Source organism: Drosophila pseudoobscura, chromosome 4, assembly GCF_009870125.1.
Source record: "Drosophila pseudoobscura strain MV-25-SWS-2005 chromosome 4, UCI_Dpse_MV25, whole genome shotgun sequence".
NCBI classification, from domain to species: Eukaryota; Metazoa; Arthropoda; class Insecta; order Diptera; family Drosophilidae; genus Drosophila; species Drosophila pseudoobscura.
In genome coordinates, this window is record NC_046681.1 from 11,860,185 (window position 1) to 11,887,716 (window position 27,532).

At 42.6% G+C, this 27,532-nt stretch overlaps 3 protein-coding genes and 1 long non-coding RNA gene across 10 annotated transcripts in view; 2 read left to right on the forward strand and 2 right to left on the reverse strand.

Annotated features, from left to right (window-relative positions):
* LOC117184226 (uncharacterized) overlaps nucleotides 1-14,675 on the forward strand; it is a 60,004-nt gene extending 45,329 nt beyond the window's left edge. Inside the window, exons 3-4 of one of the 2 annotated variants that reach the window (XR_004469509.1) lie at nucleotides 10,153-10,344; nucleotides 14,580-14,675. This is a non-coding gene — a long non-coding RNA (uncharacterized lncRNA). Of the gene's footprint in view, nucleotides 1-10,152; nucleotides 10,345-10,411; nucleotides 10,732-14,579 lie in introns of those variants that run through there. The other variant, XR_004469508.1, reaches the window with a different exon arrangement.
* On the reverse strand, nucleotides 2,186-27,406 carry LOC6903477 (BTB/POZ domain-containing protein 9-like). 3 transcript variants are annotated; one of them, XM_033380830.1, is made up of 3 exons: nucleotides 26,898-27,406; nucleotides 26,753-26,839; nucleotides 2,186-3,244 (listed from the first exon to the last, which is right to left on the reverse strand). In XM_033380830.1, exons 2-3 carry the CDS (start codon nucleotides 26,819-26,821, stop codon nucleotides 2,201-2,203), a joined length of 1,113 nt encoding a protein of 370 aa, XP_033236721.1. In that variant the 5' UTR covers nucleotides 26,822-26,839; nucleotides 26,898-27,406; the 3' UTR covers nucleotides 2,186-2,200. The 3 variants fall into 3 exon arrangements, with proteins under 3 accessions (XP_033236721.1, XP_033236719.1, XP_033236720.1); XM_033380828.1 differs by lacking the exon at nucleotides 26,753-26,839 and adding an exon at nucleotides 12,437-12,448 and having other exon boundaries at nucleotides 2,186-3,340; nucleotides 26,898-27,405; XM_033380829.1 differs by lacking the exon at nucleotides 2,186-3,244 and having other exon boundaries at nucleotides 25,303-26,839; nucleotides 26,898-27,386.
* LOC4817927 (sodium-dependent nutrient amino acid transporter 1) lies at nucleotides 3,968-12,493 on the reverse strand. 3 transcript variants are annotated; one of them, XM_001357334.4, is made up of 7 exons: nucleotides 11,940-12,493; nucleotides 8,337-8,426; nucleotides 7,952-8,276; nucleotides 5,634-5,916; nucleotides 4,759-5,500; nucleotides 4,418-4,694; nucleotides 3,968-4,348 (listed from the first exon to the last, which is right to left on the reverse strand). In XM_001357334.4, exons 2-7 carry the CDS (start codon nucleotides 8,418-8,420, stop codon nucleotides 4,104-4,106), a joined length of 1,956 nt encoding a protein of 651 aa, XP_001357370.4. In that variant the 5' UTR covers nucleotides 8,421-8,426; nucleotides 11,940-12,493; the 3' UTR covers nucleotides 3,968-4,103. The 3 variants fall into 3 exon arrangements, with proteins under 3 accessions (XP_001357370.4, XP_033236717.1, XP_033236715.1); XM_033380826.1 differs by lacking the exons at nucleotides 5,634-5,916; nucleotides 11,940-12,493 and adding exons at nucleotides 7,208-7,454; nucleotides 10,561-10,639; XM_033380824.1 differs by lacking the exon at nucleotides 11,940-12,493 and adding an exon at nucleotides 10,561-10,614.
* Nucleotides 22,838-24,994, forward strand: LOC26532321 (uncharacterized). 2 transcript variants are annotated; one of them, XR_004469505.1, is made up of 6 exons: nucleotides 22,838-23,225; nucleotides 23,291-23,318; nucleotides 23,422-23,716; nucleotides 23,751-23,787; nucleotides 23,840-24,162; nucleotides 24,236-24,994. XR_004469505.1 is itself a non-coding variant. In XM_033380834.1 (5 exons), the coding sequence occupies exons 3-5, from the start codon at nucleotides 23,708-23,710 to the stop codon at nucleotides 24,244-24,246; spliced, it is 432 nt and encodes a 143-aa protein (XP_033236725.1). In that variant the 5' UTR covers nucleotides 22,847-23,225; nucleotides 23,291-23,318; nucleotides 23,422-23,707; the 3' UTR covers nucleotides 24,247-24,994. The 2 variants fall into 2 exon arrangements, 1 of the variants encoding a protein (XP_033236725.1); XM_033380834.1 differs by having other exon boundaries at nucleotides 22,847-23,225; nucleotides 23,751-24,162.
* Nucleotides 27,407-27,532: the final 126 nt, after the last annotated feature.

Here is a 27,532-nt window from a genome sequence, read left to right on the forward strand (position 1 = left end):
GGACATAAAAGTTGTGGAGCTGTAGAAATCTCCCAAGTGATTGCCAAGACAGTGCGTAGCAGGTGCTATATTTAATATTTCGGCTACATTGAGGTCCATGAAGGTGAAGCAGTCGTTTGTCAACTCGTCCAGACTGTATCGACGCTCTGATTCCAGGAGCATCATATCCTAAATTGTTTAAATAAACTAAAAAAAAAACGAGGGGGAACGTTGTGAGTTGCTGCGGACACCGCAACTCTACAGTTATACCCGATACTAAGTCAGTATGGCTCTCCTCCGGCAGACGCCGCTTCTATTAATCGACACGACAAAGAGTGCGTGCGAGAGAGACAGAAAATCAGTCTGAGCGTGACGTCGGGCGCTGCGTAGCCAGTGCAAATTGATTTGTTCCTTTCGCTATAAAAATGATCTGATCTGATCCAGATTCCACAATCTGATAGATATGGTCGCTATCTATGATTCTGCGTTTTTAGTTTTCTCGAATCTGCAATATTGTGGATGCAACAGATTATCGTCCTTTGTGGGGGCGGAAGGGGGTGGGGCGAAATTTTGAGATATACGTTTTATAGTGAGATCTAACAGGAGTGCGGATACCAAATTTGGTTACTCTAGCCTTAATAGTCTCTGAGATTTGTGAATATCCCCAGATTTGCATCCTTTGCGGGGGCGGAAGGGGGTGTGGCGAAATTTTGAAACAAACTCGTCTCGGTCCGATATATTAGGAGTGTGGATACCAAATTTGGTTGCTCTAGCTTTTATAGTCTCTGAGATCTAGGCGCTAATGTTTTACTCTAAGCAAAGCCGCCTATGCTACGTGTGTGTTAGAGAGAGACAGGGCGAGAAAAAATGAAATTGTTTTCTTGATGCTGGCTATAATAGTAATACGATCCAATTCAGATTCTGCAGTCTAAAAGATAAAGTCATTCTCTACGATTCTGCGTTTTTTGTTTTCTCGTATCTTTAAAATTGTGGATGCCACAGATTTTCGCCCTTTGTGGGGGCGGAGGTGGGCGGGGCAAAGTTTTGAAATATTTTTGTAGCAGTGACATATCACAGAAGTCTGGATCCAAAACATCGTTGCTCTAGCTCTTATAGTCTTTGAGCATTAGGCGCTGAAGGGGACGGACAGACGGACAGACGGACGGACGGACAGACGGACAGACAGACATGGCTCAATCGACTCGGCTATTGATGCTGATCAAGAATATATATACTTTATGGGGTCGGAAACGATTCCTTCTGGACGTTACACACATCCACTTTTACCACAAATCTAATATACCCCAATACTCATTTTGAGTATCGGGTATAAAAAGAATTTGTTCCTCATGCAACATCTTGGTATTGTATAGTCTTTGGTTAGAGCCAGCATAGAAACAAACCAAAGCAAAGCATCAACAAAATAGGAAGGAGGGAGGGAAGGAAACAGTGTACAAGACGAAACGTTTGGGAGCACCGTTACTCGCCCTCGTACACCTAGAAAACTAGCGCCCGCTCATGCGAAGAGCCGCAAATGTGTGCAGTGTGCTACGAGTAACGGGACAGCAACGGTTCTTCTTTTTTTTTCTTTGCTTTATTCCCTATGTTTCGGCACTCGCACTGTCTGTATTTTCTTGATACCCTTTCCGAGGCTAGATTTGACAGAATTAGAGATTTGTTTGTTTTTTTTAAAGGTTATGTTTAATTATATTTGAATACGTTTTACACACTGGATTCCATTCGGATCCCCTCGCCATACATATGTATCTACCATTAAAGATTGTATCTATGTATGTACATATGTCCTCGGCAGCCGAAGTTGATCTTTCCTTTTGATTGGGTGAAATTGTACGCGTGTAAGAAATAGAAAATAGGAATCTTGGAAGTTGTGTGCTGACAGGCTGCACCACAGTGAATATGCAGGGACAAGGCTAATCAAACAGGCAATCGTTGTTCTTATAGCATTATTTCACTGTGTTATTGCTCTAATAGTTCACTGTATTTGCAGCTCTTCTTGTACTCCCCTCACTTGGTTTCCATTAATTGGTTGATTGTGTTTTAAATTTGAATGCTGTGCATTTTATTCATATACATATACTTATACGGCTACTAAAGTCTGTATTTCCTGTAGAGTAGAGATGGGTTCGACTACCTTTCACTTTCATCAAAGGACATAACCTTCCCCACCCAGAGCTCGCTGCTGATGCACAAAGTCACAGTGCTACTTTTCGTACATGGCTGTCAGAGACAGTACATTAGTAGTAGGTGCAGTTCTGATACGAATGTAGCGAACGGGTCGCTGTTTGAATGTTAAGTAATGTGTCGCGGTTTCATAAACACTTTTCGATCCCACACAATTCCAGTGAGTCTGGTCGCAAGAAACATGCACTTCGAACCTGATGCTATATGAGCCATATTGGAAAATAAGTTCAATAAAGTTGATTGCGAAAAGGTTTCTCAGCTCGAAGACTATATGATTTTGCTCATCCTGGAAACGGCGCGCAAGATGTTTCTCTGATGCCACATTCTTCTCCGGCAACACGACGACACGGTAGGTCAGATTCTTTCCGGTATCCACTTGACCAATGGCGTTGAATATTTGGTCCGGCTCGAATAAGCCAGAGGGGCGTACCTCTTGCACCAGCTGTTGGACAGTCAAAAGCGGGAGACGTACGAGCGCAGCCACCGTCTTGAAGTCCTCGCTCGGATGGTTGTCCCTCCATTTGCATACAGCTCGAAAGATATCAATTTCGAGGGCCGCAAACGTGTCCCGTCGCAGGAGTTCCTCAAGTGATTCCTTGGGCAGTTGTGCGAAGGAATCATGTTTTACTATGTCGGAGCCATTGTTGTCGATGAAATTGAGGCATTCTTCAGCCCGTTGGTTGAGATTTTTGCGGCGTGCGACATCCAGTATCGTGCACACATTACTGACAGAAAGATTCTGCTGCAGGTATTTTCCTATTCCCGACTCGACGGCCTGCAACCCGTAAAGATGGGCCAAATCGAGCACATCGATAATGGTGTCCACGTCCAGTGTGGACAGAGGCATCTTCCCCGAGTAGAGATATCCCAGGATTAACTTGAAGGCTTCAAGCGGCACCTCCAGCGGAACTTCCCGTTGGTTCGACTCGGCCAAACCGCCGTAGAGCAAAGCGCGGAAGTACTCAGAGCGCGTCGCCAGAACGAGACGGTGGCCCGGCAGCCGCTGATTCTCCACCAGGAACTCCACGTCCGAGTAGGGCTCGTTCATGCAGAGGCTGGCCATGTCCGCGACGAGGCTGCCGCTGTAGTCGATAATGTATTCATTAGTGGAATTCGGGGACGACGAGGTATCTTTATTCGCCTGGCTGCTCATTTTCGTTTCCTCAAATAACCTGTAACAATTGCAATTAAATGTTATTCGGTGCTCCGCAGATTTAGTACTGCTTGCATGACAGATTAGTTAGATCGAACAACTAAAAAATGATCGGTGCGGAAACGAGCGCGCTGATAAGATAAGATTGGAGATCCCACCCCTATCTACTATCGATAGGGTACGAGTAGACCTCTCGTGTACACTATGCTTATAGCATTGTTTGATCAATCAAGCATTTCTGCCCGAGAAAGGCTTACATTTCGGAGAGTAGCTTCATCCTAAACACTTCAGTGTTCAACTCCGGCGATCGTGTGCGCCGCGCACCCAGATCGAAATTTTGAAAGTGATTTTAGATCAGCTGCGCTTTTAGGCCTCTTTCCGGCCTAGTGTGCGCGAGACCAAATTCGAAATCAACAGAACGGTTTATTCATCCGTTGATTTTTAGAGCTGGTTGCAAAATGATCTAAAAGCTCTTGCTCCGTCAGTTTAAAAGCTTCGATCGTCGAAGCTTTTGGTTTGAATATTAAATTTGAGGCTTTTATTGATTTATTCCCTGGGACTGCTGTGACTTTTGGGATCATAAAGTCTCTGCTTGGATCCTATCCTTTTATGGCTTCAGCTAAAAATAAAATCTTTACATACTTATTCACTTTATTGGCAGACTTAAGAGTTATACAAGATCTTCTAGTATACTTTTTCACAACTTAAAAAATATACATTCACAAAACTATTTACAATGGTGGCTCTCTCAATACGTACAGATCTCCGGCTAACCAAAAATATTCTGCTTGATGGCGGGCCAAACGCCTTGACCCCGCTTCGGGGTCAATTCGTTGTCAATCTCTTTGTGATACTGCTCCCGCAGCAGGGGATCGAGGGGACCCCAGTTTTTCGTTGGAGTGAAAGCGCCAGTGATCTTCTCACCCAAAGTTCTGCCCGGATCCCGGACAATGGCCACAATCATCCACACGGGCAACTGGAGAATGCCAAAGGCAGTGATGGTCCAACCGATGCCTGGGAAAACAAAGGACGACCATCGATCAGTGATCCATCAAGTGAAAGGTGTTTCGAGGGAACACTTACTGTACGCCCAGCCTGGGTAGATTTTGTCGTTGTAGGTCAGGGGCTCATAGGTGGCATAGAAGTAGATCAGGATTACAGTCATAATCAATGGGGTGAAGATGCTCCAGCAGAGTCGCCAATAGAGACCCACTTTGCGGCCCAGCATGAACTCAATGTCCTTGCAAAGCCGATCAGTGCCATAGATCCAGCCAATGGTGTAGAGCTCTGCAATGCCCAGGACCAAGGCAATCATTGAGGCCCCAAAGAAGTCCACTAGGGTAAGCATATACTGTCCGCCCTAATGTTCAAAGACAACCAATAACTAAGCCATTAAGTCTTAAGTATTACATTGATTATCTTACCGGTGTTATGTACATCAAGCCAATGGCAAAGCTAATGATTGCTATAAAGAGGGAACACTGCCATTGCTTGAAGTGTGGAAAACGATCTCTTATGGCCGTCACCGAGCAGGAAGTCATGGCGATGTTCGAGCCGATTCCCAGGACAAACAGCATAAGGAAGAACAGCACCGAGAAGATCTGCGGCAGCTGTTTGAACTTTGCAATGGCATCGGGATACGAGATGAAGGCGAGGCCAGCGCCGCCCTTCACCACAGTGCCAATGTCATCGGTGCCGATCTCGTGGGCCAAGTGCCCGAGGATACCGAAGATGGTGAAGCCCGCCAGCAGGGATGTGATCGTGTCCAGACCCGTGACAATCGCCGCATCCCGATGGACATTGTGTCCGAATTTGTTGAACGACGAGTACATGATGATGTTGCCAAAGCAAACGGAGAGAGAGTAAAAACATTGCGTGACGGCGGCATACCAAACTTTCGGATCCAATATCTTGCCCCACTGCGGCTTGATGAAGTACAAGATGCCATCGGCGGCGCCCGGCAGGGTGACGGCACGGATGAGGAGTACACCCATGATCACATAGGGGAAGATGGCCAGGAAATAGGAGGCCTTCCCGGAGCTCTTGACGCCGCGTCGAATGATGAGAAAGACGCACAGCCAGGCGACGAATAAGCCAATGACCAATTCCCAGTTGGGCAGACCAATGCCATCGATGATGTCGGGCTTCTCGTGCAGCACTTCCTTTCTAAATATTTCAATTGAAATTGAAAAGTGTCACAAATTAAAGGAAAGATCGAAGGGTACAGACCAACCACCAATAATAAAATCATTGTTAGGATAGGAACCATCACCATACGAGAGTACTATCCCCCACTTACACAAAATACCATTCCGAACTGGTCCGAACCCGTTGACTCTCATCATTTATTGTGTAATTTTTTTGTATCGGTTGATCATCCTGTGGATCTTGTGGATCTTGTGGAAGCCAATTACGTGCATCGGGGGCGGAATCAATGCAGTTGCTACCCCACTCCTCGTGGCATTTGGCCCAGGGCAATGGGTTGCGGAATGATTCATAAAAGTATCGACCAATTATCGCCACCAGTGCGGCATAGTATGTGCTGAGCATAAACACCTGCAGTGCCTGACCGATTCCAACACCTTTCCGGATGACAGATACAGAAAGTAAAGACTTTTAAAGACACAATTCAAATGAGAGAGAGAGAGAGAGAAAGAGAGATAGAGCGTGGGAGATTCGTGTTATTCATGCTTTGAGGATGATTATGATTATTTTGATTCTGATTAAAGACAATGATAGTGAAAGTGCAAGAAAGAAGGAATGGAAGATTTTTTATAGAATGTACGTTTTTTAGTTCAAATTATTTTTAAGTAAATTAAGTAAATTCTTAGTTAACGAGTTGTCATTTATAATTTACTCTTGGGGCATTGTAACCTCTCAAAGATGTTGCTATGTTGCCTTAGTTGCTATTTTTTTGGCTCATGAGTTGATAAGAAGAAGTGATTAAGATCTTAGAACTCTGATCATTGGCTTGGAGGATTGGAGGATTGGAGGAGAAGCTTACTAAAGAAATCAAATGGAACTCTCATCGTTCAAAGATTGATGATTGTCGGAATGAATAGAACAATAATCACAGAATCGATGTATTTCTGATGGAACCAATGAAGAATATTCTAGGGAGCTCTAATGTTCCTCGAACCGCTCCCCGGTGCGGTTAATAGCGTCGCGCGCCATGCAGCAGCGCATATCGGTCGGTTGGAGTGCGTTAAAGGCTTTGGCCTAATGTGGCGTGGGCATGATATGCAACGTCCAAAGATAAGCCTCTTAAAACTATCTCCCAAACAAATATTCAACAAGGAATCATTGAACCAATTACCATTAGGAAAGGTGAAAATAATGGAGTACTTTCTTGCAATGCAATCGATCTTCTTCCATCGTGAAACAAGGTTAATGCCAAGGCTATACTGTGTACAGTGATTGAGTAATTCAATCTTCAAGAACCTCCATTATTGAATGCCGATGATACTGATGATGATAATGATGATGATGTTTGCCAATTGGAGCAACTGTCACTGAACCCTCTGATGGCTGTTGCAATCGCATCGACCGATTGCGGTATCCACCAGTATCCTCTCTCAATTAATGGCAATTTAGGCGCCATATTTGCGTGTATGGTACTCATTCAATTAGTGCCGCATGCCAATAAAGCGAACGAATGCTCCCATAAACTTGAGTTGAGTCTGGGTGCCGGGATTTCACCAGAGTCACAGAGTATCGCGCGATAAGATTACCCCACAATGCACCCACAGAACACCAGAAAACATGCCCCAAAAGCAAACACACACAACGGCAGAAAGAGACCACCAACAATAATGACACCGAGACCGAAACCGAGACCCCCAGCAACAGCAAACGACAATACAAACCACTTACAGAAAATACAGCTCGGCGGATGCCACCGGCTGCTGTTGAGGCATATCCATATCCATTCGGTTATTGGCCAATTTGGAGGTGTTACCCAGACTGGAGGCGACACAGGTGGACTCCCATTCCGAGCGGCACTCGGACCACGGCAATGGCGAGCGAAACGATTCGTACAAATAACGTAGGGTTATGCCCATTATAGCGACATAGTAGGTGGTCACCATGGATATGGACACAACCTGACCAATTCCAACACCTATACGAGTACGAGATGCGGTGTCGAGGATGGGTTGATGAGCACAAATGATGATTTACGTGGTTCAGATTCAGTTCTTTTGGTTGCTATGCTCTTGCTTGAAGGGTAATCTGATATTCTTTGAGGGTTTAAACTGTGGAAGTTGAATAACTTACTGGTATCATAGCTAACAAAAAATCAAATCTAATTTACAGAAAAATCTATTCAAATCGATCAATTTTTTGGTTGGAACTATTAACTTCCAGTTTCGATTAAAATCGATAATTATCGAACAACAGATAGAACTGGAATTTTCCGTATTACATTAGATATCCATTTACTTCTTGAAAGTATAAATATTCCCTACTCTCTACGTCAAGTGTCTACAATTCACAAAAGCATCGCTTGAAATCGATAATTATCGATTGACAGCAATCACTTCTGCTTCTGGTATCCTCGCCGCAAGAGCATCAAAACCTCGAACTGAACCGAAAAAGTGAACTTTCACAAACGCTTACCTTTCATCGCTGGACACAAATCGAAAACCTTTACTGAACCGCGACTGGAAAACTGACCAATTACCATTTCCAGATAGTAAATCGGTTTGCCAATCAGAAACAGCACAATGAGATATGGTATGAGGAAGGCACCACCGCCATTGTCGAGAGCGGTGAAGGGGAATCGCCAGACATTGCCGAGGCCCACCGACATGGCGATGCAGGACATTAGGAACTCCACTCCCTTGCCCCAGGTGGCACGTTCCTCTGACAATTTGCCCGCTCCTGCCTCCTGGTCGGCATTATCGCGACCGGCTGCTGTAGCGCCCGGCACCGGACTGTTGGACTGTATGAAAGAGCGATGTTTAGTTGGCTCATAGTTTGTTTTCGGGACCAAACCGCTTACCGATATCACCACAGTGCTCGCTGTGCTGCGTCCATCGTCGCCTATAAAAGCTGGATTTTGGTGATTATGATGCGATGTTTCCATAGTTTCCTGCAAAATACAGTCAACAGTTCTATTAGCAGCGAGTTTTCAAGTTCAACTGAATGGGAATGGGAATTCTGAATTCTGAATTCTATTGTGATATGCTTTATTTTCGCTCAGATCACGATTAGATGAAAGAAGCTGTATAAGTGACAATCAGATAAACCAAAAATGATCTTGAAGATAAGAAATGATGTCACTGTCACGAGCTAGAGATAAGGCTAGACGAATGGTTAGCCATATAGAGAAAGAGTGACCGACTGTCTTGGCCCTTTAGATACTGCAATTTATTGTCTGTCTGGCATAGATAATGCAAGAGGTTTTCAACTCGAAATATGTGCTTTGCAAGTTCCATTAGATATCTGTGGGGCTCCGTCTTGGTGGAGAAAAATTCACAGAATGAGAGTCAAATGTTTTGCCCTGCTATAGATTACAACAAATTAAGAGCAAATTTAATACTCATAAAACAATTAACAGGACTGTAAAAATTCGCCAACTAAGGAGTAAATTTCTTCAACAAAAGAAGGCGCTTAATGTGATTAATTTATATAATTAACACCTTATTTCATTTACCAACCAGTGTTGTTAGCTCACTGAAATGATAAAGTGATTTGGGATATATATTATATATCAGTCGTTTGTGTACCAAAATCGTTATATCTCATAAATTTGTTGCTTTGGCTGTGCAACCGGCTGACAATTACCGCGAAATATTGACACGTTTGCGCTTATATTAATTCGCAATTATTGATTTAACCGAGAAGTGGGCACGTTTCGCGATCGAAAATATTTATGAGGGTTTGTCAAAATAATTGCAATTGATTTTCTACTATTGCGTGAGTCACAAAGAATAATTGATGGAACTAATGGAATGCGAAAATCGGGAATTTCTCAACTTGTTTACATATTGTTGGAATAATACCAATGAAATTTGTAAAACTATTTTATTAATTTCGAAATAGTGTAATTCGTTCTTCGATGATTACAACAAGGGGATTTCAGTGAATATTTCATAGAAAAATCTATAATAAAGAGCTGTTACTGTTAAATAAATTTAAAAAAACCCCCGTTAAATGTAAAAGACGTAAAGGAAAGTCTTAACGAAGATCCAATATACGTATATTTCGTTTAGCGCTTGGATTATCTTTCCCCTTTGAGTATTCCTTATATCTTTAGCGAAAAATTCAAGAAATTTGAAAGCGGAACAGATCTTTAGGTCCTTGTAAATGTTTATAGAACCCTTATTTAGAGTCTATTTATTATATGCCACACTCCCAATCTCTATATGATACTCGTAAAATTTGTACAAACAAAAAATCTAATTAAGAATGTTGCAACAGATTGTTTTTCAGGTAATATTCGTATCTCTTGTGTTGTAAATGCACTTTGTTGACAGATTGATGTGCGAAAAATGTAGATAACAGACCTGTTACGATCCTAATTAAGAACGTATATTGAGAGTGATAAATCTTATTGCAGAAAATAAAGAAAGCAAAGAAACACTAGGGTCTAGTCGGATTGGCATTGACCGATTGAAAGGGTTTAGCCAACACATATTTTACAGCTATTAAAACTCATCTTGAATTCTGATTCATTAAATATTCGTATAGAAATTGTTGTAAAATTATTCACCGCACGCAAATTGTGGCAGAACGCAACAAAAATTCCCCCCAAACAAATTGACGTCTAAATCCGCTTTAAATTATTTTCATTATTTTGTTGTATTTATTTTCAGAATAAAACTGGTTTTCTCCTTGCTCGTTGCTTGTTAAAAGTGTTCTAAAAAAGTTTCCCCCCCCCCGCCAACTTGGGGATGACTCAGACCCAGAGACAAGATCTATTCTTCTTTTAATTTTTGTCGAGGCTTCTTGGAATCGAATTAAGAGAATGTCTCAAGTGACGTCATGAATGTCAAGCAGTTGTTCAGGTGAGTTAATAGCAGTTTTAACTGGTTTTTAAATTTACGATCCGATCGGTTTCTTTTGTAAGAAAAGAAGGGTCGAGAAGTGTAGACAAGACAACGAAACTGAATGGAATAATGGAAGATTTTTATACATTTATTACTGTAACAATTTCTTTATATTTTAAAAAAGACCTAAAAAAACATGAATACCGAGAAAAATTTCTAGTAATTAATGCTCACCTGAAACCTATTTGGAAGCATACAAATATGATGCTTTAAGCCACAGATGGAACCCCCACAGTTTTAATGGTACCAGTCTCTAAAAGATACAGAACATATTCGTTTCCATTCATAAAGAGCCCGCTTTATTTCCTGATTCACGCTCTACCTTTGATACAGGTATTACTTTACCATACTCTGTGTTGTGTTTGTTTAATGCCTTGTCTGTTTTAGCAAGTACTTGTATCCATAGTATGGCAAATCCATTGCAAACTTTACATTCGTTCAGAGTCAACAAACACTTGAATCGAAACTACCGCCAGAGACTACCGTCTGAGTGGCATTAGCATGCAAAAACGTGTTTTTAAAATATGACCAGCTTGTTGCGCTGGCAGCCAAAACAAATAGACGGTAACGATCGAATCGTTAGACGAATCACAAAAATATATACACAATATACAAAAATACATACATACATATGCATATATTTATGAGCTTTTGTGTCTACATTGCGTATACGTCATCAGTTGAAAGAGCCAACCAAAAAGGGTTGAAATTTGATGAAATGCGAATCTCGGGATACTCTAACGTTGGAGTATATTTATAAAGTTTTTTTTTTTTTTTTTACTAAATTACGTGACGAAGAACTTCAGAGGAATTTTAATAGTTTTTTTTTGTACTTTCGGCGGTTTAAAGTGAAACTTAAAATAGTTCCTTCTGCTGGTTTGTTCTTAAATTTACTCTGTAACAAACGTTTATTTTTCCTTAGTTTAGGTACTTCTGTGAGTGCTTATTTGACTCATTTATTTATACCCTTTTTAAATAGTTTTTGGTGGCTTTAAAACCTTTTAAAATTAAATTTTGTTTAGAATTATATTTAATTTTATTCATCAACAGTTTCTAATGGCTTTTAGATTATAATAGTAATTTTTTCAAAGATTTTGATTCGTTCTTTGATGATTTTAAAGATGCATTCTGTGCCTTGATACTTTTTACCTACAGTAAATATCCATTTATAATGGTTCAAGCTGATGGATGAGAGAAGCCGTCTTTGAAATTATTTGAAATTCAACCAATAGCCAAGTTCTGTCCTAAGACCTACTATGTCAAAGTTAAGAGCACCTTTGAAAATCTCCTGTAGAATCTTAAGAAATAAAACCATTTCTGGAGTATGTTTTGAGGGGTTCCATAATATTTAAAGATCGTGTCATTCCGTCGTTTCGAGGGAGAGGAATCCCTTGCCAGCTCCATTATAATCTCTTTAAAATAAACCCTAAAAAACCTTGCTCTTAGTGTTGATATTTTTTTTGTATAGTTCAGATAACCTTATAGTGACGATTCGCACTGTATAATTTGCATGATCTGTAGTACTTCCTTGAGCGGATTTATTGGTGATTTACCTGTTGCTTCGGCTTCTTCTGTTTTGTTTCTTTTTGCTTCTTACACGTTCACTTCACAGTTTTGCGGTTCACTTCACTTGGGCGACAATTAATTTTAAGCTGATTTACAGTGGTTATTGTTGTTGTTGTTGTTGTTGTTGTTGTTGTTGCAGCTGTGGTGGTGGTGGTGGTTTAAGTTTGTTGTTAAAAGGTAAAGTAACTGGCCGCCTTTAACCGCTTTGAACCGGCACTTAGCTGGTATTTCTGTTGATCCAAGGCTATGTCTTTTTATTTCAAATGTTAAACCACCAAAAATGCAGCTATTTGTATATTTTTTTTGTCAATTGTTGGCCATCTTCTCGCACTAAACACACACGTTATTTTTTTTTTGTTTGGTGGAAAATCACTTTGTTGGTTTTTTTTGTTTTTTTTTTGGCAGAAACCTTTACGAAAACCCGTTATTATTATTGCGCTAGCCAAAAAATCGGTTGGCGCGTATTGTTTTCCACTGATCGGATCGCTGTATCTTTCTGTACACAAGCCGAGTGCTAGCAGCCAACTGAATGGGACAGGGCAAGGCTTTGATGGTTTTATTGTGAACTTGACTTCACTTCAATTCACAGGCAGGCCAGCGATCCAACAGCTCGCTCGGCACAGCGTCGGAATATAGGTGAAAGCTTTGTTGTGACCCAGTTTGAGAGTCATGTGTCTTGGCTGAAAGAACGTGCGGCTTGTGACTTGTCCGCGTGGTAGGTGCGGGTCTTTGATGAGTGATCTTTGGGCGGGTGGTTTGAGTCTATGATAACGGATTTGGAGTAGGATTTCGACTGGGAGTAGCTATAGGATTATTTGAAAGATGTTGACCACCAATTTGATAAGAATATCATTAGAGGAAAAGTGACAAAGAAAGCTTTTAACAAAGATTTCTGAAAAGGTTGAATCTTGGAAGAAATGAGATTCTCTTTTGTGATGGCCTTGAAAATTCCCATGATGCGGCTTGTGACTTGGCTGTGTAGTAGGTGCGTGTCTTTGATGAGTGATCTTTGGGCGGGTGGTTTGAGACTGTTATAACGGATTTGCGTAGAAATGACAATGGCTGCTCGAGAGGGTAAATCATGTGGGGAATGAGAGTAGATATAGGATTATTTGAAAAAAGGTTATGCTTCAATTTTATAGAAATATTCTGGGAAGAAAAATGGCGAAGAAAACTATTAACAAGAAGTCCTGAAAAGGTTGAATCTTGGAAGAAATGAGATTCGCTTTTGTGATGGCCTTAAAAATTCCCATGATGCGGCTTGTGACTTGGCTGAGTAGTAGGTGTGGGTCTTTGATGCGTGATCTTTGGGCGGGTGGTTTGAGTCTGTGATAACGGATTTGGTATACGATTTCGAATGAGTTTAGATTTAGGATTATATAGATAAGAGCCTTCAAAAAATTGAATCATATTCGAATCTAGATTCTCTTTTGTGATGCTTTTAAAAATGCCCATTATGTAATGCTTTTATGTGTTGAAATTTGCTTATAGACATTATCGAGCCATTTGGAAATCTCCAATGATGTCCTACATAAAATAAGAGTTTTTCTGTTCTAAAATATTTATAAAGTGTTCGATCCAGGCCCAGTACGTAACATTTTTTCTTTGCTGCACTTTTCCGCCCTATTCATTCCCCTCTCTTTTATACAGTCCTTTTTTCTAAACAACTTCCACCTGAGCTGTTAACCGTTGACGTGGTCAACTTTTGCTGTGGCTTGCAATATATTTTACACAGAGGTAAACTAAAAATGTGCAATCTGTAAGTTTTGTCGGTCTCCTCTACACGACAGTCATTTCATTTCGGGCCAACAGCAGCAGCAGCAGCAGGGACAACAGCCAAAAAGCCAGAGAGAGAGAGAGAGAGAGAGAGACTGGAAAATGGTTAGGATTTCCTTGGCCAAGACTTTTGCTTAGTTTTTAATTGCAATTAAAAAGTTGTGTGCCAGCCAGCAAACGACAGAGAAAGGGGAGACACACGCACACAGAGAGGCGGAGAGAAAGAGAGGGACATACATTTGGTGGAGCTCGGCGTACTGTCCAGCAATGGATATTGTCCCCAAGGTCCAGTCATAATGACAAAGACCAAGAAGACAAAAAGAAGAAGAAACTGCTTGCAGCCCAGCAGCAGCAGCAGCAGCACCGCAAAATGGCCATGCAACCAATTTTGCAGCATAAAACAAGGCAGCTCCTTGGCCACCACAAAACCACCAACAACACACGCTCTGCCTCTTTCCCCTCTTTTCCCTTCCCGCGAACACACACACACTCATCCAGAGAGGAGCGCCGCATCTCTACGGCGAAACACCGAAACAATTCTTCGGCAGACTTAATGATTTTTGGCTTAAAGTTTTACCAGTTAGCAGTATTTTTGCAAGTAGTTAAAATTTTATGAGACACAGAAAACCCCTTGGCACCCAAAGGCATTGTTTTATGCATTTTCCAGTGGTCCAGAGAGAAACAACAACACCCTTACTCGTCCCAGGTTTCCTTATCTTCTATAGGAAAAATCAACGACAGAGCCAGACGAAAACCCAAGACCAAGACCAATGACGACACGACACACACAAAAAGCGAAACGAAAACTTGATAAAAACTTTTATCATAACAATTTGTGTTGTTTTCCATAGACGCTGCTACCCTGGTCCTCATCCTGCTCATCCTTCTGCCGCCACAAGTCCGGCTTCTGGTCTCCTGCTCCTGCTCCTTCTGCCCAAAAATATGGGGAACAATGGGCCCTAGTGTGCCACATAGTGTGTGTGTGTGCGTAATGAGAAAAGTGTAAGTGCAACTTGGCCATTGCCCACAGCCGCCCTGGCCCCCTCCCTCCAAAAGAAAGCACAAGATGAGTAGCAAATGAATCTCACAATTTAAGTTCAAGAAGAGTTGAAGGAATTTTCTGGGGTGCAAATTTAAGTTTCGATCTTACCTGTTCAAGAGAATTCTTGGCCAAGAGTGCTTGAAGAACAGGGAAGAGAACAATCTGCAGGTTTTATGGGTATTACTTTTATATACAGATATACACAGAATTTTTGGAGAAATTGTGCCACGAATGTAGTGAAATATTTTCATAGGTGTACATACATACGTATGTCTTTAATACGAAATAACTTATTTATTTGGTATTAAATACTTGAATGAATATAGGAAAGCCATAAATTTCAGTACCACTAATAGGGAGAGAAAATTGAGGAGGACCTTGAGGAGTGAGGATCGAGAAAGAAGAACTTCGTGAGTGTGTTCTCTGTTTTCTATTTGATTTAATTAATTGAATATAACGATAATTACGAGAAAGGTAGCGTTGGATTTAACACATAAAATTCCTTTCTGTTTTCGTCATCCTTGCTGGGTTCTTGGTTTCTCGTGTTGCGCGTCCTGCAGCAGAGCCCCTCAGTCGTGCCGCATCGCTGGATCATTTCTCTTGAACTCCCCTTTCGTTGTAGTGCTGTAAAAGTGAACTTTTCTAAATTTTAACACATTTAAATGCTAGTTTTAAAGTTCATTTCATTTTATTAATTCTATTGTAATGTTTGGAACTTTGGCCTCGGATCATCTCGCCCTCCGTTTGAACTCTTTCTTCGTTTTGGTTGGGGGGTGGTTTGGGGGGGGGGGGGGGCGTGGAGGGGTTAATGTTCATCCGTAAAATCAGAAAGTTTCGGTTGTGCAATTTTTCGGCACATTTGACTGCATTTCCCTGGCGCTGCACAGGGCGCTGTCCTCCATTAACTTTCTTTTCGGAAGGGCGGAAGGGTTTGGCGATGGCCCAGAGGCTGCAGCGGACAGGATGTGTCCATGTCGACCGCCTCAAAGGCTCCTTTGGCTTTTGTGGCTAAACCAGAAATCATTTTACTCGTGTCTCCCCAGGAAAATCTCTGCCTCCAGAAGTACCCTCTCTACACTCTACTCCACATGTTATGTGTAAGGTAATCTCCTTTATTACTGCGGCAACTTTTTCCAGAGCAGAGCTGAGCAGAGTTGGTGGTGGCACACCAGACATAAAACAGGATTTCCAGAAGCTTGGACTAGGACTAGGACCAGGACCAGGACGAGGAGGAGGAGGAGGACTCCGCTGTCGTTTACAACTTTTGCATAACATGGCAATGGGACAAAACTGTGAGCATTACCCAAATGTTTATTTGCGGGATCTTTCTTCTCTATTTTTCTCCGAAAAGCCACGATGCACATAAAACAAAGTTCTCCACATATTATATATTGGAGGAAAATCTCATAAATTACACCCAAGATGAGTGCTAATTGAAAATGATTCCTTATACAGAAGATATTTGTGCTGGCATTTCTTTAGAGAGACCCTCTTGATTACGCTAATTGAGTGACTCTCTCTCTCTCTCTCTCTCTCGCTCTTTCTTGCAAAAATCAAAAAGTATTCAGGAAAAGGTAATTTTCGGGACTTTTTGTTGAATACTTTTAGGTGGAAACACATATTCCAATGCCTGTCTCTCAAAAGGAATTTCTATACATTTTGTTTTACTTTTGCCTCTTCGCTTTATTTCTCACTTCTTTCCTTCATTCCGTTCGTCCGCCATTTGGTTTTTATGGCCACACGCGCATACGCCTCTAAAATTTAATGCGTTTGGGTCCTGTACGAGGATTTTGTGTGTGTTTTGAGGGGGGTTTGGGGGAAAAGTACAGTTTCATATAATGGATTTATAATTTCCGCTCATAAGCGGAGAAAGACATTGAGAGTGGCATTTGGTCGAAGGAATGTAAGAGTACGTATTGGCTTGTATACCAGATTATTCAGATTATTGGAATCAGAGCATGTCCACAGAAGATCTTAAAATATTCCCTTATTTACCAAGCCTTAAGCTCCTCCAAAATACAATCGATTAATTCCCTCTAAAGATCGCATAATTTTTGGGTGATGCAGGAATAGTTTGAATAGTTTTTTGTTTGGTCAATGGTTGGGTTCTGCCTTCGCGCCGTTATCCTCACGCATTTTGCCGGCCCATCAATTGTGGTTTGCATTTCGCATTTTGCTGCTTTCCCCTGACTTCCCGACTTGACATCGTTTCTGACTGTCCTGTGACTGCCTGTTTGTATTTTATGAGTGGCTCGCAGTCGTGGAGAGCCATGGGGCCGCGGCGTGTCTCTAATGACCCGCGACAGCAGCGGGACGGTTACGATTTTTGGGGGCACCGCCTTTCGACTTCCTGCATATTGCATTGCAGCTGCCATAAAATTTGCCATCGCGCAGCAAAAGGACAAATACGGAATTGGGGCCTCGGAAAAGTCAGTTGGCAGTGCAGTTTATTGGTTCGAAATTTTAATTTGCCAACGGGGCGGGGCTGGGCGGGTTGTGGCATTTGGTCAATCGGAATTTTGTTGTTCTTTTTGATTTTATGAAGAGAGATTCCCCTTTGGGGAGTGGTGTTTTCAAAAAAAATGAGACCTCTGCAAAAGAAAACTTTGGTCACCTTACCAACACTATTAAGGCTTACGACTTACCAACACTTCTTTGGAAAGAAATCAAAGAGAAAACTTTTATAATCTCAAGAATAAAGCAAAAAGATTGTAAAACAATTTATTTTAAAACTTTATGGCTTTTAAATCTACGTTTATTTATGCCTCTGCATCTTTATTGATAACTGTTTACCAACACTATGTACTTTTAACAAATTCTCGCAAGAAATATTCAATTCTTTGGTCTTTTGATATTTTAGGCATAAGTTTTTATTTATTTTATCACAATTTCTTCAAAACAAATATTCTTTACCAACACTAAAATTCATAGATCAATAGCCAGCAATAAAAATAGGATTACACCTATCAAACGACACAATTAAATTAATGTAAATTAATGGACTTTCAAGAACTAGAGCACTTTAGGGCCTTTAACCATTTTCAAAGTTGTTTTTTTCATCCCTTTCGAACACTGAACCCAATCACTCGTACCTGGAGTGTCTGTCAATTGGGTTCGATGCCACTTGAACCCTTTTTTGTGTGTTAAAAGACTGGAACGATTAATGAGAAAATGCGAAATCCTTTTTATGTTTTGTCATTATTTAATTAACAAACAATTTGTGACGGCTCGTTGCTAATTAGGCGCGAGCGCCCCATCAAAGGGGCGCCCATAATGTCGCCCCACAAGTCAAAAGTCTGTCGTCTGGCAGAAAAGCATCGAAGCGAGCTCCGATTTCCACTTTCCACCTTTCAGCCTTCCGACACATTTTCCAATTTTCACACCCAGCGTGGCGAAAACAATTAGCCAGGGAAAACCAAGACAAAAAACAAGAAAGACAAAAAAAAAAAAACTGCTGCTTTGTCTGCTGCCTGAGCCGGGAATCCTTTCAAGTGTTTATTTTTTTTTTTTTTGTGAGGCAAAATGAGGTCTTGGAAAAGGTGGAATAAGTGAAAGGATACCTACCGGATGACACTTGGAAATGTTGTACGTATCTTTAAATTTTTCATTGAAAAGTTGTCCCACTAACGCGGTGGAGAAGTTCATTTGACAGCGGAGGGGTGGGGGAGGGAAACTTGTGGTGGGGGTTTGGGGCTTGGAGTGGGGAAAACTTGGCAAGTGCACGCACCACAAGAGTCAGCTAACTATAACAACTTGCATTGCATGCCTCTTTGAGTCGAACAACAGCTATAACAACTAGCACGGCATTAGTGGTTGGATGGAGACGGACAGCGCTAGTCCGGAGAGAGTCCAGAGTCCGGAGTGGCCGGAGTGGCCGGAGTGTCCGGAGTGTCCGGGGGGAACGAGTCCCAGTCCAGACTCTCTCTCGCTCTCTGGGTTGCAATGGAATCGTTGTCATGGTCACGTTCAACATCTGCCGCTGCTTCCGGCTGCTGCTCCGCACGAACGGACGATGAATGGCGGCCATGTTCCATGCCCCCATGCACCATGTTCCATGCACCACACCACACCACACCACACCACACCACACCACACCACACCGCAACAATTGTCAAACAAGCCAGAAAAATGGCGGCTTTTTGCTAGAGCTCCTCCTTCTCTTCTTCCTGCTGCTGTTGCTTCATCCTCCTCATGCCTCAGGCATTGGTGTTGCATTCGGTTATCCATTGATAATTTTTTTCCTTTTTTTTTTTTTTTGTTTTTGTTTGTGGCAAGCATCTTGTTGCAGGCTGACTAATGATATGGATGCCAGAGTTCTCCCTCCTTCCTTGAAGCATATTAAGCGGAGGAAAAGTGAAGTTTATTGTGTCAAATTTAAAGCCCAGGCAAAGAAGACTTCAAGACGTTCTTTTGTTTGCAAAAAACTGGTATGGCAACGCTTTTTATAGTAAGGAAAACTCTCTTGATAGATGTCAGGCAACTTATTAGGATATTGACATGCAATGACTGGGGCATAGATAGAACCAAGCGACACCCAAGTGACACCCCAGCGAAGCATTTCATAAGCGGATCTCAGGCAAAATTAACCGAGGAGCGCTGCTGCATCTAGCGGTTTATGTTCAATATTTCTTTCAGACCGTGATTACGTTTTGTTCTCAATATTTCCACCTCTATTTGATGACCGATGGCAAATCGAGTGTGTTTCTCACTTTGTTTCTTTTCACCACATGCTGAATTCTGTAGAAACATTTCCATTTTGTCATTAGAATATTTTGAATGAATTTCAATCATTTTTGGCAAAGAAAATGCTGTTCAGCTCAAGTTTTAGACCAAAATGCATCCATTTTGGGTGTCCTGAAAATCGGTTAATTCCGAAGACTATAAATTTTTTTTCAAAAATTAAATTAAATTAAAAAAAAATGTTCAAGGGATAGGGAATATGGAATTGGGACTTTAAAACGATTTTCCTTAACGTAAAAATTATTATTTTAATTATTTTCGCTAGGAACGCTTACAGAAATGCTAAGTAATATTTACTATTAATGGATTTCATATATTTCAATTATTTTTGAGGCCCCTTGGGGTGAGTGGACTATCAAATATTGTTTGGGGTTTGTCCCTTACAACTATTTACCATTTGGTATTTTGTAGTCTTGCAAGAGCAATTCCTTGAGCATTTGCTGATATATTTCTTAGCCTTTTGTTGTGCCCACATCTGTCGCTGCCAGAGGGAGTTTTTGCTCTCCTCTCCGGTTGTTGCGACTGAGAAGCAGCAGGTGCAAGGATCCAAACGTTTTTCTACCGCCGTGTGTGTGTGTGTGTGTGTGTGGCTCTGTGTGAGACTCAATTCAAAAATACTTAACAAACATTTATTTGAATTTTTGCTCGTTCGTTCAACTGCTTTTGCCAGTTGTTGTAATAAAAATGCAAATAGCTCCGAAGTCGGAATGGGTTTCGGTTAGTCGCATGCAAAGTGCCAAAAGCACTCGTTCTCTCTCTTTCCCTCTTTGTCTGCCTCACATCCTCTCCTTCTATATATATGTACATATCTATATGTACATATAGTATGTATGTATTTCCTATTTCGCTCAACAGCATGCACATAATTTTAATGCCAATTCAATTTAATGGTTCATTTCATATGAAAATTGTAAAAAGTCATTGCTGTGGCCGAAAAATGGGTGAAAGTATTGTGCGAAGGGCCGTGGGGGTGGGGCCTTTGGAAAACCCGTTGAAAACTCCTTCGAATATTTGATTGTTGTATTTCTGCATATTTTTGTTGTTGTTGTTGTTGTTGTTGTTGTTGCCTGCCACTTTGGCATTTTGTCATGCGTGATTTTTAGGGCAAGCAGGGAGCTGCAGCAGCAGTGGGTGCCCGCCGCAGTTTTGGTTGCAAGTTTTCTCGCTATTGTGTTGATGCAGCTGCGTGGCAACAAAGGGAATTTTTTTTTATATTTATATATATGTTTTTTTTCTTTTTTTTTGGTGTCACTCTAGAGGTAGTTTCGGCCGTAACAATCTTTTGTAGGCTGTTCTATAAATCGAGAGAATATCAAGATTTATTTATGCATATATTTACACCAGCAAAAAGGCTGCTGCAATTAAGTAATACTCCAATATCCTTTCCAGGGTATACTAATGATCGTTGCTATCCTTGGAAATATTTGGATTTAATTTTCTTTTTTTTTTTGGGTATTTTCTGTCGCGCATTAAATATGCAGAACATGCATTTGCATTTTGATTCCGCCACAACTGATATATTTTGTATTTACTATATACTCGTACATATGCATACAATCCGTATGTCAATGGAATACACACACACACACACACACACACACACACATATATATATACGAATGAGGGGTTCCCTATACTTATTTGAAGGCTATTATAGATAGCAAACGTTTGGGATGTAAAGTCCTCGCTCCCTCTACCTCCTGTCCCTGTACCTGTCCCTGTCCCTGTCCCCCCCTTTTGTGAGCTTTGACATTTTTGATTTATTTTTATATATATATATTTTTTCTGCATTTATTTGATTTCTATGCCAAATTATATATTGAATTATTGTTGGTATGGCAACTGCCGCTGCGCTGTTGGCCCTGACATGCCAAAAAAGGTTCTCTGTATAAGGTTAATGGGTATCAATATAACAAGGGTATATGCGTGGTGTGCTAAGCCAGAGGCATGGCCTGACTTTAAAACTCAGTAGATATTTTATTAGACTTAAGATTAATTAATTTATAATATAATATTATTTCTCTACAAATTATACATACAATTTTTCTACAAATTCTCACGCCTTTTTCTAAAACAAAAAACCATAAATTGGAAAATTCTCGAATGAAAACTAATTCTGAATTTATATATGAAAAAGTTAAAGCCAAATAATTTATGAAAATAGTTGTAAAATTTCTAAAAAAGTAATTAATTGGTCTAGTTCCTGGATGTCAAACATTCAAATTAATTTGAATACCTTTCCTTTTGTATGAAGTGCCTCCTCCCCATCGCTGTAGGGAACTTTGTTGGGCGGTGAGGGGGTAGAATTTTTCAATTTGATGCAGCAGCCAAACAAACGTCCATCCACACACACACACACACACACACACACACATCCCACACATACACCCACGCATGTTTTGAGGAACTTTTCTGAACCGTTTCTTTTTGTGGGGGGGGGGGGGGGGGAAGGAAAAAAAACTCTTCACAGAATCTGTGTATGTGGCACGGCATGGTCCTGGGGTCCTGTTAGCATCTCTGGCATTGCTAGGATTTCTCGGCAATTTGTATGAGGCTTTGCTGGCTGCTCCTGCCCCACGGAGCGACCTATCGCGGGAGAGAGTTCAGTTCGGATCAAAACAGCTGGAAACTACAATATGTGGATTGTGAGTGGAATTGCTGTGTTCCCTTCTTTTGTACTTAATATTTTTTTTCTTTTACGTTTTTTATGTGTGTGCGGTGTCACATCAATCCCAGGCCGGGGCGCATCCAGGGGGCCTATGCAGAGTCAAACGATACTCGTATCTCTAGGAGAAGGAAGCAGAAAAGGGGGCTTTCATACTCACCGCGGAATTGAATTTAAAGCTGACAATAATGGTGTGACGAACCGATTCAGCTGGGCTGCCTCAGCGGTCGGTGGGCTCGCTGCAACAATATTTGTATGTTGCCCCGACGACTAGTAAGAAGGCACGGGTTGGGTTTTGTACTGATATGACAACTACGCTTTATTGGTATCTTAGAGCTATCATACGCTATTCCGACTCCGGTGCTGGTTCTACCGTTGGTTCTCCTCTGCGTTTTTGGTGAGCGTGACCCACCCTGGACCCCCCAAGGCGTCTCCAAGCGTGGCACCGCCGACTCTACTGACTGGGGCTCTCACTTGACTCACTTGGCTTTTCGGCCCGAAGGTGTCTCACTCCCTGTGGGATGCACTCCAAGCGTGGCACCGTTGGTTCAAGGGATTGGGACCTTTGGACACAACGCGTTCGCTTGGCGGAAAACCCCGATTCTCCGCGTCCCATGTTTGGGACGTTTCAAAAACCCCGCGCGAACGGCGCGCGCGCGCTTTGTTCTCGAACCGGTTGCACCCTGGCGCCCTCCCTCGGCCTCGCCCAGTGCGGTGTTGCCGTATCTCTCCGATGTGAGCGATCGATTCGTTTTCACCTTGTCGATAGTTCGCATAGGCGCTCTTGTGATCCGCTCGATATAGGGTAGGGTCGCTATTCTGACCTACTCGATATGGCGTAGAGTTGCCTTTACGATCCACTCGATAAAGCGTAGGGGCGCTTTTGTGATCTACTCGATATCTCGCGGCGTGCGTATTCTACTTTCGCATCGCGAATTCCTCAATGGACGTTGTTCCGGGTTTTTTGTTTGTTTTTCTTGTGCCTGTCCGGTTTCCCTTTCTGCCGTCCGCTGGTGCGCAGGCCTTCCGGCGGCCCTTTGGATGCTTCGGGTAAGTTTTCCACTCTCTTTCACGCCTTCCGCCGCATTCATTCATACTTTACCGATTATTTCTAGCGATGCCCCTCTGTTCTTCTGCTGAAAGGTAAATACCATGTTCTTCTTCTCTTTTATTTTTTTTTATTCGTTTTTGTTTTTAATTCTTTTTCTTTAATTATTCCTCTTCTCTACTCTTCTCTTCTATTCAGTGTGTTGCCCGGAACACCTCCTGCCGATCGGTGGACACCGATAGACGGTACTTAGTTTCACCCTCGTCGAAGTTGGCCTCATCCGCGCGAGATAGCGCTTGACGACGGCCGGCCAGTCCTCGCGTTTGATGGGCTGCCACCGTGGGTTGTCCGCCGGCCCCGTCTGGGGCCACGATGCCTGACGCTGCAGCTCGGGCCGGCGCGCCTCTGCCCGCTCCCCTGGGCACGACGTCTGTCGGCCTAGCTTTGGCCTCTTGCTCTGGCCATTGCCAGGGACCTCGCTCCCATGGCTCAGGTGAGCGTTGTTCTGCGAGTGTTGCTACTTCCAGGTCTGGCGTCGTGTTATTTGGCTTCGCCTTGAATCTGGTAAGCCTCCCGAGTTCTTGGGTTCTTCATCTCACCTTGCCTTTTCTTCCAGCCCGTCCAGGGTGCAGACCGATCTCCCAGCTCGTGATCAACAGATCCTCCGACCTTTCGCCCGTGCTGCCCGTCTCCGGATTGGCTTGGACGCGGATGTCACCCCCGTGCAGCGAATCGGACCCAGGGATCATCCGATTCCCCAGCCGGTAGACCGCGCACGGGCTGCATTCGCTTTTGTCCCGCCTTCCCCGACGTTGGCAGCTGTCTCCAATGCCCTGGACCCGGACCCGAACTTCGGCTCACCATCGGAACGCCATTTCCGGGGCCACCTCGTCCGTAGACGCACCACGCAACCCGCTCCCTGGGATAGTGGTGATCCGGGTATCTGTTACTTTCTTTACCCTTGCTCAGTTTCTATTGGTTGATGAGCTAACTCTTATCCTTCTTTCCGTAGGTCCGGCTTGATCCGTCCGCCTGCCACAGTCTGCTGCTTAGTTTTACAGCCTCTTGGCTTTGCCGATTTTAGTTGTAAGAGGATTCTGGAAGGCCTTGTCCTGCGTGGCATTAAGTTGGGCCGCTCATTCCTGCCCTTGTGGATGATTCCTGTCCTGCGTGACACGAGTGGTTCCTAGTTTTCCTGATCCTTAGTTGTAAGAGTATCCTGTACGACCTTGTCCTGCGTGGCATCCTCTTGAGTCTCTCCTTTCTGCCCCTGTCGACTGTCTCTGTCCTTCGTGCCCCCGTCCATCCTTCCCCGTCTGCCACGCCCGTTACCCCTCCTCGAGGGGCTGACTACGATTCGGTTCCAGGGCTTGTCCTAGGGGTTCCCTCACCGGGCTGTGGCTTCAGGTTACAATCTACAGATGACCGGGGACACGAAATCCATTATGGTGTAGGGACCGTCATATTTCGGGGCCAGTTTTGCGGCAAACCCTTCGGCCGCGTTGGATAGATGGTGTTGCTTGGCCCATACCTTATCTCCAATCCTGGGTTTCCACGCTCTCCTCCTCAGGTTAAAATACCTCGCCTGGCCCTGCGCAGCTATTTCGAGATTCCGCCTCACCAGTTGAAATAATTCTCTCAACTTGGCCGCGTTCTCGTCCGGTGTGGGCGTGCCCTGCCCTGTGCCAAGCACTTCTTCATCGTATAGAGCCTTTGGTAGCCTTGGCTCTCTCCCTTGGACAATAAACACAATGGTAGTTGAATGACTGAATTTTCTTGAAATTTTCTACCCCAAAAAGGTACTACACTATTCTTTCTATACTTTGAATACTTAAACTTTCTCAGAAAATCAAATGTCATGCCAGCAACATGAATGCTATGGTATGATTTAATTTAATCCTTAAATCAATTGCTTTTTTGTTCTTTTTTAGTGTATTTTTTGGATGTAAGATGATGTATTTACAGATCATTTTTTGTTCATTTCTTGAAAAGCCCCATTTCATCAAAGCTTTTACGATGAAATATATCCATTTATCTACTATCTATATACCAAACATCTAATACAGAATTTTCCAGAGATTTAAATTTATTTAACTTTTATTCAAATACTGTATTTGTTTTTTATATCTTTTATTATCTATTACATCTAACATCTAATCTAATATATACCAACAGCTTCCTTAAATTTGTTAGCGCCTTCTAGATCGATTTAACTAACGAAACCCGGCACGAAAAACCACCCAAAAAAAGGGATTACGCAGGTAAAAACCATATTCTCACCGTTTTTCGTGCCAGGTTGGCCAATAGATCTCTCTAACTTCCACTTAGGTAGAGTTTTTGAAGGGTTGCTATTTCTCCATAGTTAAATGGATCTATCCTAAGCTGTGAAGTTTCCCAGAAACTAGTATTTTCCATCGTTTGCTATGTCCAAAAATTTACATACTTATGTGATGATTCTATAGAATCAGTGTTACTTTTTGTACATGGCTGTCAGAGAAGATACCGAATGTATAGAGCCACTAGGTACAGCTCCCACTCGAATGTAGCGAACGGGTCGCTCTTCGAATGTGAAGTTATGTGTCGCGTTTCCATGAGGACTTTTCGATCCCACACAATTCCAGTGAGTCTGGTCGCAAGAAACATGCACTTCGATCGTCATGATGCGATTAAATGGGGTATATTCGCAAATAAATTCAATTAAGTTGATTGCGAAAAGGTTTCTCAGCTCGAAGACTGTATAATTTAGCTCATCCTGGAAACGGCGCGCAAGATGATTCCCTGATGCCACATCCTCCCCCGGCAACAACCCGACACGGTAGGGCAGATTCTTTCCGGTATCCGCTTGACCAATGGCGTCGAGTATCTGTTCCAACTCGTATATGCCAGAGGGGCGTACCTCTTGCACCAGCTGTTGGACAGTCAAAAGCGGGAGACGTACGAGCGCAGCCACCGTCTTGAAGTCCTCGCTCGGATGGTTGTCCCTCCATTTGCATACAGCTCGAAAGATATCAATTTCGAGGGCCCATAACTTGTCCCGTCGCAGGAGTTCCTCAAGTGATTCCTTGGGCAGTTGTGCGAAGGAATCATGTTTTACTATATCGAAGCCATTGTTGTCGATGAAATTGAGGCATTCTTCAGCCCGTTGGTTGAGATTGTTGCGGCGTGCGACATCCAGGATCGTGCACACATTACTGACAGAAAGATTCTGCTGCAGGTATTTTCCTATTCCCGACTCGACGACCTGCAACCCGTAAAGATGGGCCAAATCGAGCACATCGATAATGGTGTCCACGTCCAGTGTGGACAGAGTCATCTTCCCCGAGTAGAGATATCCCAGGATTAACTTGAAGGCTTCAAGCGGCACCTCCAGCCGAACTTCCCGTTGGTTCGACTCGGCCAAACCGCCGTAGAGCAAAGCGCGGAAGTATTCAGAGCGCGTCGCCAGAACGAGACGGTGGCCCGGCAGCCGCTGACCCTCCACCAGGAACTCCACGTCCGAGTAGGGCTCGTTCATGCAGAGGCTGGCCATGTCCGCGACGAAGCTGTCGATCTCGTCGATGTTTTCCACAGTGGTCCCTTGATTTTTCTGGATGCTCATTTTCGTCGCTGGATATTTCTGTGTGGAATGGAAAAATGATGTCTAAACGTGTATTCTTTGTGTTCCATAAACTCACTTTATTTCAATTTCTTGAACAATTTATGCGCACAGATTGTTTTGTTCCTCTTTTTGTGGCGTTTGGCAATTTTTGTGTCAGTTTCTGCTGCTTCTATTTATGCAGGCTTTCAGGTGTTTTGCTTCGAGTAACTCTTGAATTTCGATAAATCGCTATCGATATATATATGTATGTATATTTAACACGCCAAACATCGATAGAAATGAGATATTTTAATGAATATTTATTTTGTTTAAATCAATTAGAATTTCACAAAATAACGTGGTAATAGCTTTCATCCGTTTCTCTGTAGTTTATTTAAAGGCTTATTACGGAGGTTGATCTGCCCGGCAAAATTTATAGACCTACAAAAACGCAGTGGGATTCAATGAAACGATGCCGAACGCACTGACTGTTGAAATACAAATGATATTGTTCTCGCTCCGAGACTCTGATAAGAGAGCTGAATCAGCAAATTCTGGGTCCAGCGGCTGTCGCTGATCGTGTGTGGAGCTTAGAGAATTAGAAAGAATACACACCTATAAACACATACACACACATTTTCGCTGGCTCTCGTCCAGGGTATACTAATAACAGGGTTTGGTTTGGTCACTCGGGTTAGAAGCACTTGTATTCGAGCGCCGCTTGCGATACGG